General features: G+C 42.6%; 1 protein-coding gene across 2 annotated transcripts in view; it reads left to right on the top strand.

Moving 5' to 3' along the window:
- RANBP17 (RAN binding protein 17) overlaps nt 1-12,322 on the top strand; it is a 216,537-nt gene that overhangs the window by 172,424 nt on the left and 31,791 nt on the right. For both annotated transcript variants that reach the window (XM_036424289.2, XM_036424288.2), the window contains one exon: nt 11,861-12,075. In XM_036424289.2, the coding sequence (XP_036280182.1) occupies nt 11,861-12,075 (215 nt within the window). The remainder of the gene's footprint in view (nt 1-11,860; nt 12,076-12,322) is intronic.

The raw sequence follows: 12,322 nt of genomic DNA, 5'->3' as shown, positions 1-12,322 counted from the left end.
GCCCACAACTGTGTCGCCACAGCTTTTGCAACCCTTGAAAATGGACAATTGGAATCATAGAAAGGAGAAATGCCTTGCCTCCTAAAGGTTAAAATGGACCCCTTTTAAAGTGTCCTCAATACTGAATCACACTTCCATGCGTGTCCAGTTCCTTTCAATGTCTTATTATACGGAGATGTATGTCTGGACCGTCTCCCAAAGCATGATATCTTCGAAAAAGCATAATCTTGGAGATTAAAATATCGGAGTACCAACCCTTACTAATTCCATGACCTTCAGTAAGACACTGTACGTTTTTGTGCCTGGTTTTCTCATACACCGTAAAATTAGGAATCCTATTGTCGCTCTGTATCCTTGGTCCCAGGACCCCCTCGGATACTAACACCCACGGACTCTCAGACCCCTTGTATGAATTGGCACAGGGTTTATGGATAGGCTACAGCAGGGTGGTCTGCACATCACTTCATTCATGGGTTCAAAGTGGAGCTCGTTGTGTGACAAATTGAAGCTTTGCATTTTGGAATTTCTGGGACTTTTCCCTCAGTTGTTTTAATGTATTTTTATTGATTTCAGAGAGGAAGGGAGAGGGAGAGAGAGACAGAAACATCAATGATGAGAGAATCGTTGATCTGTCGCCTCCTGCTCGCAACCCCAACTGGGGATTGAACCCTGCAACCCGGGCATGTGCCCTTGACCGGAATTGAACCTGGAACCCTTCAGTCCACAGGCTGACACTCTATCCACTGAGCCACACCAGTGAGGGCTTCCCAGTTTTACAACCGAGTTGACTGAATCTGCGAGTGCAGTACTGAGGGCCGTAATGAACGGCACCTACTGGCCTACTCATCTAGTCAGGGAGAAAGGCAGCTAGTGGAGCCACTCTGGGGAAAGAGCTTGGCATGGGCTGTGACATAGAAGAGGCACTCACTGAAATGCCTCTCCTTGACCCAGCGCTGTTCCTCGCACTCTCAGAGCCCGCTTGCTTTGGACAGGGGTCACTGACCATATCACAGGCCACATGCTTGTGCAGGGATGCCTCCTACTCGGACCACACTGCTCCGCTTCCTTCTGCCTGTAACAAGTGCTGAGTGTCTATTTCCTTACTTTTAAAAGGAAGTAGTATTTCCATTATGAAGCAAAGTACATATAAGAATACCGTATTTTCCGCTGTATAAGACGACCCCCTAATTTTACAGTTAAAACATGTTTAGGCCTATATTCGTTGTATAAGACTACCCCCCACTTCCAAGGCAACACCAGTTCTTTTTTTAATAGACTGTCTCTCTGACTCTGGCCAATCTGAGCAGGCTTTTTACTAGAACACAGTGTAGCTTCAGGTACAGAACATGTATAATTTGCATGCATAAAAAGCCTGCTTGGATTGGCTGAGTTAGAGAGGCGGTCCAAGCAGCCTTGCAGTGATTGGTGCGGGATTGAGTTGGAAAATTTGTTCAGCGGCATATCGAGACGTTTTTCTGGATATACTCGGTGTATAAGACGACCCCTGATTTTCGGTTGACTTTTTTTCGTTTCAAAGGTCGTCTTATACACTGGAAAATACGGTATCTTAGTCGTCAATAGAGCTTTAGCTATACGACTATTAGCTTCCTGATATTCACAGTTGTATCTTTCGTTGCCCTCTTTCTGGGCCCAAGTTCTTGCGCTAAGTGTCATTTTTCCTCTGAGGCTTATTCATCACTGCAGCTGGGCTGGTAAGGGCAGTGGCCACTTCCTCTGACAGTATTACTAAATCTCTAGAACAGTGTGTCCAGGGAGTGACAACAGAGAACCTCAAAACAGAGCCAAATCTGGGGGCTCCAACGCTGTCCGGTCTCTTTCAGTTGTGTGACAGAGAAGAAGGCGTCACAGCAAAAGCTGAGAAAGACAACTATGTAAGGATTGCTTCGGAGGAAGAACAAGAGGAGACAGAGGGAAACAGGAAGGGAAGGAAGAAGAGAGAGGGTGTGGCATAGAAAAGAGAAAAGACCCTCAAAGCATTCTGGAGAAGTGAAGTGTTTGCTTACCCAGAAAGAAAAAAAACTAGGAGATTAGGCTAAGGCTCTGCTTCTCCATTTGGACTAGCAATAATAGTAACTTCATTTTCTTAATCAGCTATTATGTGCCCACTCCTATCCTAGGCCATTTATCAGACGTTAGCTCACTGAATCCTCACGTCTGCCCTCACTAGTCATTGGGATTTGATTAAGTTGCTTAGCCACTTTCATTCTAGTTTCTTGTTAAACAGAAAAAAATGCCTACTTCATTAGGTGGTTGAAAGATTCAGTATTATTATTCATGAAAACCCTTAGAACAGTTAGCTGCTGTGATTATTGTTAGAAAGAAACTGAAGCTCATGGAGGTTAAGCGATTTGCCAAATATTACAAAGCTAGACGGAGCTGACCTGGAACCAGAGTCTGAGTGACTTGAGACAATAGCCTTCATATTTCTTATTGCCACTTGGGAGTTGCCAAAGGAACATTATACCTTGGATGTTTATGATGAAGCACTGTTCTTGTAAGTATGGCGAATTCTGTCCTAAAACTTAAGGGAAATCAAAGGCTCAATAGAGAAATGTCCTTCAACTTTGTCACCAGTGACTTTTACATGTGCACTTTACATAGAATAATAGAAAACTGTTTCTCCTTCCCTGATTCCCATGCTGACCCCATCAACCAGCCTGATCCTGTCTGTCTTTGCTTTCTGTAATGTTTTATTGCCCGTGCTGTTACCTCTGGAGATTCTAACGTGCTCATTGGAGGGAGACCATGAGGGTGCCATCCAGGAGTCTGGAAGGTGAGGGAAAGAGGAACGGGGAGGGCACAAGAGCCAGCATTATTTATTTCTTTGGGAGCCAAGGTGAAGGAAGGGGAAGCCCGTGGAGGGAAAGGGCCAGAACATTCGGTGATCCCTTCTGTCCCCATCCGCACTGGGCTTTTTCTCTGCTCACCTCACCTGGGCAGTATTGGTAGTTAGGGACTGGGGGAGTGCAAAGCGGGAAGACTCATTTCCAAATGCACCTGATTTGCTCCTTATTTTGTGGGATACCTCCACCTCCCTGCTCAATGAGACTGGCAGAAAAATAATACTTTTGATATGCTGTTTTATTTATCTGCATTCTGTCATGATATACTTTGATGTAAGTTTTTAATTTTGCTGCAGCTCTCAGCTGCTCTCGCCGTTACAGCTCGGGGTCAGCAATGAGGTTAGCCACAGTAGCACAAAACAATTTCCTGTTCGTACAGCCCAGGTAACATTTGGATGAGGATTAAATTTTACCACATTTTCTACTAGCCCAAGCCTATTATTTCTAATGAGTTTTAAATTGCTTCAAGAACGTGTATTTCAAAACTTAGTGCTGTGATCCGTTCAGCCCAAGCAACTTAATAAAAGAAATTTCTTTCTTAAGTTTTTGGTTAAAGTGTTGCATGCAGTGTAATAAATGTTATTACTTTGGAAACCTACTTCTCAGTTTTAAGAACTGGATGTTTTTTATGCTCAATTTCCATTTGTCTAATCTTTTCTTCCCTTTGCCTCTGGGTACTGGTATCTTTAGTGACATCTGTTGGTTGAAGAGTGCACAGAAGGGAGGAATAGTGTTTGTTTTTCTAAGACTGGCTTGGATGGAACTGCTTTTATTTCTTCCTTATGGCCCTGATTTAAGTTCAGCATGAAATCTGAACTTTAAAATGAGCAGAACAAGCTATGCTTATTCGTTATACACAAGAACTGACAGCAGGGTTCTTTTTAGCATTGTATGCTCCAGGTGCATTTAAGGTATGACTTAATGGTATGCATAAATGGAATTTGTAAAGTCCTCGCCACTGTTATTTTCTGTGGTTTTCCAACTGGGTTCTGCAGAACCCTAGAGATCTAGGACTGTGCCACAGAGGCCCTCCAGAGAGGGGAGGGGTGGACCTACTGCCGCCTTAACCAGAACCACCCAGCTATATAGTTGCACTAGATTAGTTTGTAAAAGGGGTCTCCTGTTTAACAGAAAATTTTGTAAGAGAGTTTGAAAATTACTGGAATGGCTAGTAGAAGTGTTGGAAGAATGAATGTTTATGATTGTATACTCATGTTTAAATGATTGCAATAAGGTACCTAAAGAATTCATTGGTCTTGAAATAACTAGAGACTTCCTAAAGTGTCCCCAGGAAATAATAGTTCTGGAAAACAGATTATCAGGAACCATAGATATGGCTTTAGATCTTATCAAAATAGGATTGGTTGGGGACATAGAATGACATGGTAGAGTAAACTCACAAAATATAATGAAATTATTAACACCTTGGGGATCCCAAGGATCAGGTGGCTACAAAGCAGGGCCTTTAGGACTGCATTCCACAGAGAGGTCAGAAGCTGCGAGTCTTGGAGTCCTCTTTGCCACAGCACATCTATTGGCCATTTGTCCTCTGGAGGAGTGTCTATCCAGTTCCTTTGCCCATTTTTTAATTGGATTGTTTAATTTTTTGGTATTGAGTTTTAAAAGTTCTTTATAAATTTTGGATATTAACCCGTTATCAGATGTATTATTGGAGAATATGTTCTCCCATTCAGTGGGTTGTCTTTTCATTTTGTTGCTAGTTTTCTTTGTTGTCCAAACCTTTTAGTTTGACATATGTCCCATTTGCTTGTTGTTTTTTCTTTTCTTTTCTATCCCTTGCCTGAGAAGATATATCGGGGGGAGGGGGGGGGGGGGTGTGCTACAAAAATACCCGAGATTTTACTGCCTATGCTTTCTTCTAGGATTTTTATGGTTTCAAGTCTAACAGTATGTCTCTAATCCATTTTGTGTTTATTCTTGTGTTTGTAGTAGGTGGCCTAGTTACTTCGGGTTTTTTGCACGTATGTGTCCCAATTTTCCCAATACCACTTATTGATAGACTATCTTTACCCTATTGTGTATTTTTACTTCCTTTGTCAAATATTAATTGACCACAGAAGTGTGGGTTTTTTGGGGGGCTCTCTGTTCTTTTCTGTTGATCTATATTTCTATTTTTATGCCAGTTCCATGCTATTTTAATTAGTAGAGGCTTATAGTATAGTTTGTCTGCCATGTCTTTTTAAATAGCTACAAAGTGCTCCATTTTATGATACTCCTATACTTCATTTAATTATTCTGCTGTTGAGAAATGTAATGTTAGATAAACATGTAATTTTTTTTTACTATCATGCACCATGTTTTTCAATAAGCAACTATGTACATTCAGCTTTTTTAGCTCCACTCATTCAACAAGTATATAGTGAGAACAGCAGGTGCTGTTCCAAACTCTTTGAATATATCACTGAGCAAAACTGTAAAAGAAATAACTTAGGATGTTAGAAAGTAATAAGTGCTATAAAAAAGGAGAAGAAGGCATGTCAGGGGCATTGGGAGTACCAGGGATTGGGAAGCATGTGGCTGTATTAAGTGACTGAGGTAGGCCTCATTGAGAAGATGACACTTGATCAAAGGCGTGGTAAATGAGAGAGTTTCTATGTAGGGATATCTATGGGAAGAGCATTGAGGCTGAGGGAACACCAGGTTTGGGTCCTGAGGCAGAAGTGTGTCTGGCGTGTTTGAAGAACAGCAAGGGAATTAGTAACTGGAGCAGAGTGAAGCAAAAGGAGAGAAATAATAAAAGCAGTGTCATTAATGTCACACCCTGTCGGCCATTGTCAGGACTTGGATGCTAACTCCAAGTGAAATAGAAGGATTCTAGAATGTTTTGAGCAGAGGAATTACTTGATTTGACATTGGCTTTGACCAAAATGATTGCAGTGGAATTGGTGAGAAGTCATTGGATTCCGGATATATTTTAAAGGTATAGCAAATCAAATTTTTTGGTGGATTTGATATTAGGTATGAGAGAAATAACGTACACAAGGTATGTTGGCATAAACAGCTGGAAGGATGAAGTTACCATTAACTGAGATGGGGAAGGCTGAGATGGGTGTACAGGGATCAGTCGTGTTGAGCTTGAGATGTTGATTAGACATCCAAGTATAGAGTATGAATATGGAGTTGATATATGTTCTGAAGTTTAGAGGAAAGGTCTGGTCTCAAGAAGCAAATATGAGAGTCATTGGCTCGTAGATGGTATTTAAAGCTGAGAAACTAGATAATATCACCAGTTACCAGGGTAGTGATCTAGGTTTGATCCCTGGAGTGCTCCAGTGTTAGGAAGAAAGGGAGAAGAGGAGAAAGGAGGAAAACAGAATGAGAAGGAGCAAACACTTAAGTGAAAGAAAATCAGAAAAGTGTGTGTCGTTTAAGACACGGAAGAAGAGAGAGGCAGTCAGCTATGTCAAAAGCTGCCAATGGATCAAATGAGGGAGGGCTGAGAGTCAACCAGTACGCTTTGCCACAAGAAGACCATTGGGAACCTTGAGAAGAGCGCTCGCCATGGAGTGGGTCTAGGAGAGAATCAGAGAAGGAATTATGGTGGTGAATATAGACAAGTGTTTGGAGAGGTTTTGTTATAAGAAGGAATATTTTGCATGGAAGTAAGGCCAAGAGAAGGGGTTTTTTTTGTTTGTTTGGGGGTTTTTTTGTTTGTTTTTTAATGGAAGAGATAACAGCATGATTTGTATTCCAGTAAGATGATATAATAGCAAAGAAAATTTAAAAAAAAAAAAAAGATTGCATAGGAGAGAGAGGGGAATATTGTTGGTGCTTTGTCCTGAAGCACATAGAGGAGTGGGGAGCTAGTTGAACATGTTAAGGGGTTGGCTTTTACAGAAGACAGTGTATATGAGTGCATTTGCCAGTAAATACCGTAGGTGGATATGGTATTGAACATTTAAAATTAGGATATATTCCCAAAGGTGATTTACACATTTTTATCTTTTTAATAAATATTACTAAATTGCCTTCTAGACTGGTTGTACTAATATACATTTCCTACAGTTTTCTTAGTTTCCCCACAAGCTTATTCGCACTACATCGTTTTAACTTTTTTCAATCTAAAAGGGAAATGTATTCCTCTCCAGTCTCTACAGCTTCAGGTCTATCCCAAACGGTTTAGGTTAGGGGCCATGGCTGGTTTGCAGAGAGTCCGAGGGAGGAGTGACCTGAAGTAAGGACACGCTGGCGGTTCTCTCCCCGTAGCTGTTCTGATGATGAATGAAGACAGCCTGGAGAGCTGTCAGCGAAACATCAAATTCACTTTAAAACTTTAGAGATTAAAAGGGAAAAAGAAAAGATAAATCAATTTAATGGATTGCTTTATAAGCCAGGAAATAGCATTGTTCATACTGTTAGTTCTTCCTGGTACAGCATGCTGCTGTCGCATCTTATCCCTCCTACCTTTTTCCCTAAGTATTCTGTGAAAGCTCCACACTGTGCCCCCTGGTGCCATTTCTCCATTGAAGGAACAGAGGGAAGGCGGTCACAGATAAAGAGGCGACCTTACTTTGAATTATGTACTAGAAGGAAGTGACATTATTGCACACCACCCACACCCAGCTCCACCTCCTCCCCCTTTCCAGGCCCTGGCTCCCCGGGTGTGAGCTCACGGCTATTAGCCTGGCGAGAGAAGTGGCCCCTGGTGCTGTGTGCTGTTGTAGTTGACTTTCACAGAGCACTGGGGTAAGCACTTCACACACACTGTCTCCTTTCCTCCACTTCATACCTGTAAGAGCCTTGTGAGTTATAGGGACTGTTGTTATTCTCATCTTACAGATGAAGAAACTGACTTACAGAGGATAGTAATCTGCCCAGACACCCAGGTAGTAAGAGAAGATGTAGGACTCAAGGACTAGGTCAGAATGACTCAGAAGCCCACCAGTTCATCACTGCATGTTTATGAACTTAATTATCTTCCGTTGGGGTGTTCTCTTTTCTCCAGTTCTCCATCATAGGCTGTGCAGGGAGTTGCTCCTCTGTCAGGGTGGGGAAGAAGGGAAGAACTTCAGGGACTCAGCCACTCAGGGGAGGGGCGTGTCAGAGGAAACAATGTAAATAAAAATAGCTTGGCTGGTGTGGCTCAGTGGTTGAGCTACCTATGAACCAGTAGGTCACGGGTTCATTTCTTGGTCAGGGCACATGCTGAGGTTGCAGGCTGAATCCCCAATAGGGAGCTTGCAGGAGGCAGCCAATCAATGATTCTGTCTCATCATTGATCTATCTCTCCCTTCCTCTCTCTGAAATCAATAAAAAATATATATTTTTTTAAAAATAGATCTGAAAGTAGATGTAGGATAAACCAAAGAGATTTCACCTCTTTATATATACATCCCTTTCTGAATCTAGATCCTGAAAGTTGTCTAGAAGAGTACTTCTGAGTGCTGGAAGCCAACCAAAAACCAAGCAAACGAAAGAGGCTTCCCTAGAGGACAGAGAAGAGGCTACAAAAGAGGAACCCAACCATCCATGTGCACTAACACTGAGGGGACTACTTAAAGAGCCCAGTTACCTGTATCAGACCTCTGTGCTTATTTCCCGGTTCATTTCCCTCATTAGTAGATCTTTTCTACAGAGCAGCACGTCCAAGAGGAAGGATGGCAGGTCCTGGCATTGGGCTCCTTTCCCCCCTTGTGGCCTCTGGCCAGGTGAACCGTTCATCTTCTCCCACGGCCCAGCCTCTCGCCTCCACAGCCATCTTAGCCAGGTCTGATGTCAGAGGTGTCCCGGCACCTCCTTCCCCGCCCCAGCCATGGCAGGTGTAGCCCGTGGGGAAAGGTTGCAGGGTTTCCTTTGTGCAGCTCCAGTATACCAACATGGCAACTGTTGCTGGCTGCAGGGGCTGTCAGGCTGGCAGCGCCTCCGTCTCCAGCTGCCTGTCAGTGTAACAGGCCTTTCTCTCCAGAGGGACGTGCTAAGAAGGAAGGAGATGGGGTTTCCAGGCCCCGGATGGAGCAGGGAAGGCAAGCAGGGTTGTCACCCTATAATGGAACATCAGAACCAAACCGCAGCCCTGCGGTCGCCAACCGGTGGTCCGTGAAGTCCAAAAAGTTGGCAACCGCTGCTATAAGTTATTTGAGGGCAGGGCCTCCAATTTCAATAAGTATTGTTGAATAAAGCTGAATTAGAGTCAATAATTGACAACTTAGCCTCGCCTTCTTTTTTTAATTAAATTTATTGTGGTGACATTGATTAGTAAGATGATATAGATTTTAAGTGTTCCGCTTTATAATACATCTGCATATTGCATTGTGTATTTACCACCCAGAGGCACCATCTGTTTGACCCCCTTTAGCCTTTACTGCTCCGCACCCCTCTTTCCCTCCGGTAACACCATACTGTTCTCTGTGTCTAGGAGTTTTTGTTTGTTTGCTCATTTGTATCCATAGTCTTTATAGCCACCATGAAAAGCCCCCGAGGCGCTGGAGCACAATGAGATAAGTGTTTCCTATTTCAGAAGTATTACTCATTCTACGTAGCACGGTCATATACTATTCACTGTTTTAATTAACACAGATGTGTCTGAAACGGTCCAAGAGACATGCGTGCCAATTTGCAACTTTCACATGAAGGTAAACGTTTTGGTTCTAAATAATTAATCCTTCTTGCTGATAAGTTAGCCAGTCGTTCCCTCCCTTCCCCGCCCCAACAGAGACCATGGTCTGCCTATTCCACCATGTGCTGAAGAATTTAGGACCTTTACTTCCCTCTGAAGGACATTAGCATAAAAAGATCCCAAAAGATGACCCAAAATGCATAGACTACCACCAGTCCTCAGCTACTCTGGCTCTTCCCATCACCTGGAACCGTGCTTTTCTTTCCTGGGAAAGGCCCGCCTTGGTTTACATTGATTTGAGGCAAAGGTAGGCAAGCAGTGGTTGACAGCTATCCTGTCCTGCACTGCCCTGTTTTCTTAGCCCTCACACCTGTTCATTTCACTGCCTGGAATCCATTCTTCTCCCTCCAAGTTCAACTGGGAAACTGCAGCAGGTCCTTGAGAAGTAACCTGTTCTATGGTGTCTTTTCCCAATGCTCTCGTGCCCAAGCAGTGTCCGTGTCTTCTCTTCCCATACATCTTGACACATCTCTGTATGTGTGCCACCTTACGTGCAATTATTTTTACAGATCTGTTTCCTCCACCAGACTGAATTCCATCAGAGAAGAGATTCCATTTCATTCATTTGTTTTTCCCAGCACCTCACACACAGGAACTGTTAAGTTAATGCTGTCATATTGCATTGAATCTGTGTGGAAATCACTGTCTGTAAGGCCAGTTAGGATAAGATGATGAGAGAGGGTGTAGAAGTTGATACGGAGTAAATTCCAAGGTATGCTTCAGCATTCCGGACAATGGTTTTGTCATCCATGTGTGTAAATGATAAGCAAAGCTGCATGGGCTTCTGAGCTCGCACAGAAGAAAACCTGTATATGGACATGTTTCAGTTAAGCCAGCCAAGGGTGGTTTTATGCTTAACCTCTTAGTCCACATGTGGTTACCATGATAAACACATAGGTCGGGATTCTCACTGGAAGCAAGCACTGTGATAGTTGTGGGACCAGAAATTCGTTTTTTAGGAGTTATTAGACCTTGTACAATCTTGGGCAAAGATGGGGAAATAGTGAGGAGATTTGGAAGTTGAGGAGAAAAATCACTGATTAGTGCTCCTGAAACAATGACATGGATGGACAAGTTGGAGCGGGCAGGAAAATCTAGAAGCTTCCCACACCCAGCTGCTGAGTGGACATGAAAGGAGGTGGTGAAGGGCTGGTGTAGTGGCTTGGACCTCAGTGAGAGACTGCTGCCTCTGCATAGCTGCCGCTCTGCAAGTTTGCTGCTAGGAGCTTGGCAGTGATCTTGGGATCTTTGGTCAGCAGGGCTGGTAGCTCCAGACACAGCAGGAAGAGCAGGGACAGACTGAAACCAGTGGCATTTCTACGTCTTATTCTCGCCATTTCTGATCACAATAGCCTTAAGAAGGTGGCTACTTCCCCTCAACCTTCCAAATCTCACATGAGTTTCTGTTTTGCCCAATTCTAGCCCACAACCATACAGGAAATGGATTCTGGGAAAGTTAATTCTTATTTAGCCACGTTGACACAGTACAAAATCACAGCAGTGTACCTCTAAATTTTGTAAATTGCATTCGGTTTTCATTTTAGAAGTGGTACTTACTTGAACAGGAAAAGACAGAGCTAAGAAACATTCACAACTTTATATTTTTTGAAAAAGCATTCTTGGGTTTTGCCTAGACTATACCTTACTGGCAAACATTCAGAAACAAATTGTTGGTTGTAAATGTTAAGGTGATTGTATAAACATTTCTTTGTCTTTTGATGGTCAACCTAGAATTTAAGTACAGTTTTCAAAGCAGTCATCTCTTGAGATCTTCTGCAAAAGGATCTAAAGAGAAAAAGGAAGGAACGTTTATTGTGTGCTGTGCCGTGAACCTCTTAAGTGTCTCGTTTCATTTAATTCGTATACCAAACCTGTGAGGGTCCTAACGGTGAAGTAACTCAAGATCAAGTTCATATAAAAGGGTGGAGAATTCACCCCAGAATTTCGAGTAATTTATATCTCAGTCTAGGTTATCTTTTTCTCTTGACTTAGTTGGTTATTTACATTTACTCCTACTTTTTTTTAACAACTTACTGAAGAATGGATAACACATATCAAAGTACAAAAAGTGAACTAATCCTAAATACAACTCAATGAGTTTTTATGTATCTTTGTATACATCCAGATAAAAATAGAAAATATTTCCTAATGCCCTTGATTGATTCCTTGGGCCCTTTGTGCCTGCCAGGTAAACTGCCTTATGTTTATATTTTCATTACATGAATGGTGTAATTCTTGAAACAACAGTAGGGAAGTGAGCATAAGCAGTAAAGCAAAAATGTGAGATAGGCTGCCTCATAACTGCTTTGAATTGTATCTACTTATATCACTTTCTCTTTCTGCTTTTACCCTAAAACAGGTAATCAGATCCTGTCCCTGGGGAGCCTCTCAAAAGATCAGATTTATCCAATGAAACTCAAGGGCATCTCCATCTGCTATTCGGCTCTCAAATCTGCCTTGTGTGGAAATTATGTCAGCTTTGGCGTCTTCAAGTTGTATGGGGACAACCATTTTGACAACGTACTCCAGGCCTTTGTCAAAATGCTGCTGTCAGTGTCCCACAGTGACTTGCTGGTAAGCAACCTTGCATCATGGGAGTCTTTTGTGGGAAACGTGAAAAGTAAGACCCCTGTGGCTTGGAATTGAGATAATGAAGCTTGGGGAGTTAGCAGAGTACCAGGACATTTTACAGTTTAGGTCAGCAGCTTGCTTTAGCTTACAGAACTTTGAGCAAGTATGGTAGCTCCGTTGGTATAATTAAACGTGCAATTTTAAAAACTGCAGCTCCCACCTTCTGACAAATTAGTGGTCCAGAGTGCTC

Source organism: Pipistrellus kuhlii, unplaced genomic scaffold, assembly GCF_014108245.1.
Source record: "Pipistrellus kuhlii isolate mPipKuh1 unplaced genomic scaffold, mPipKuh1.p scaffold_m20_p_8, whole genome shotgun sequence".
In the NCBI taxonomy this organism is placed as follows: domain Eukaryota; kingdom Metazoa; phylum Chordata; class Mammalia; order Chiroptera; family Vespertilionidae; genus Pipistrellus; species Pipistrellus kuhlii.
Note: the sequence above shows the minus strand (reverse complement) of the source record. Positions and strands in the feature narration are given on the sequence as shown.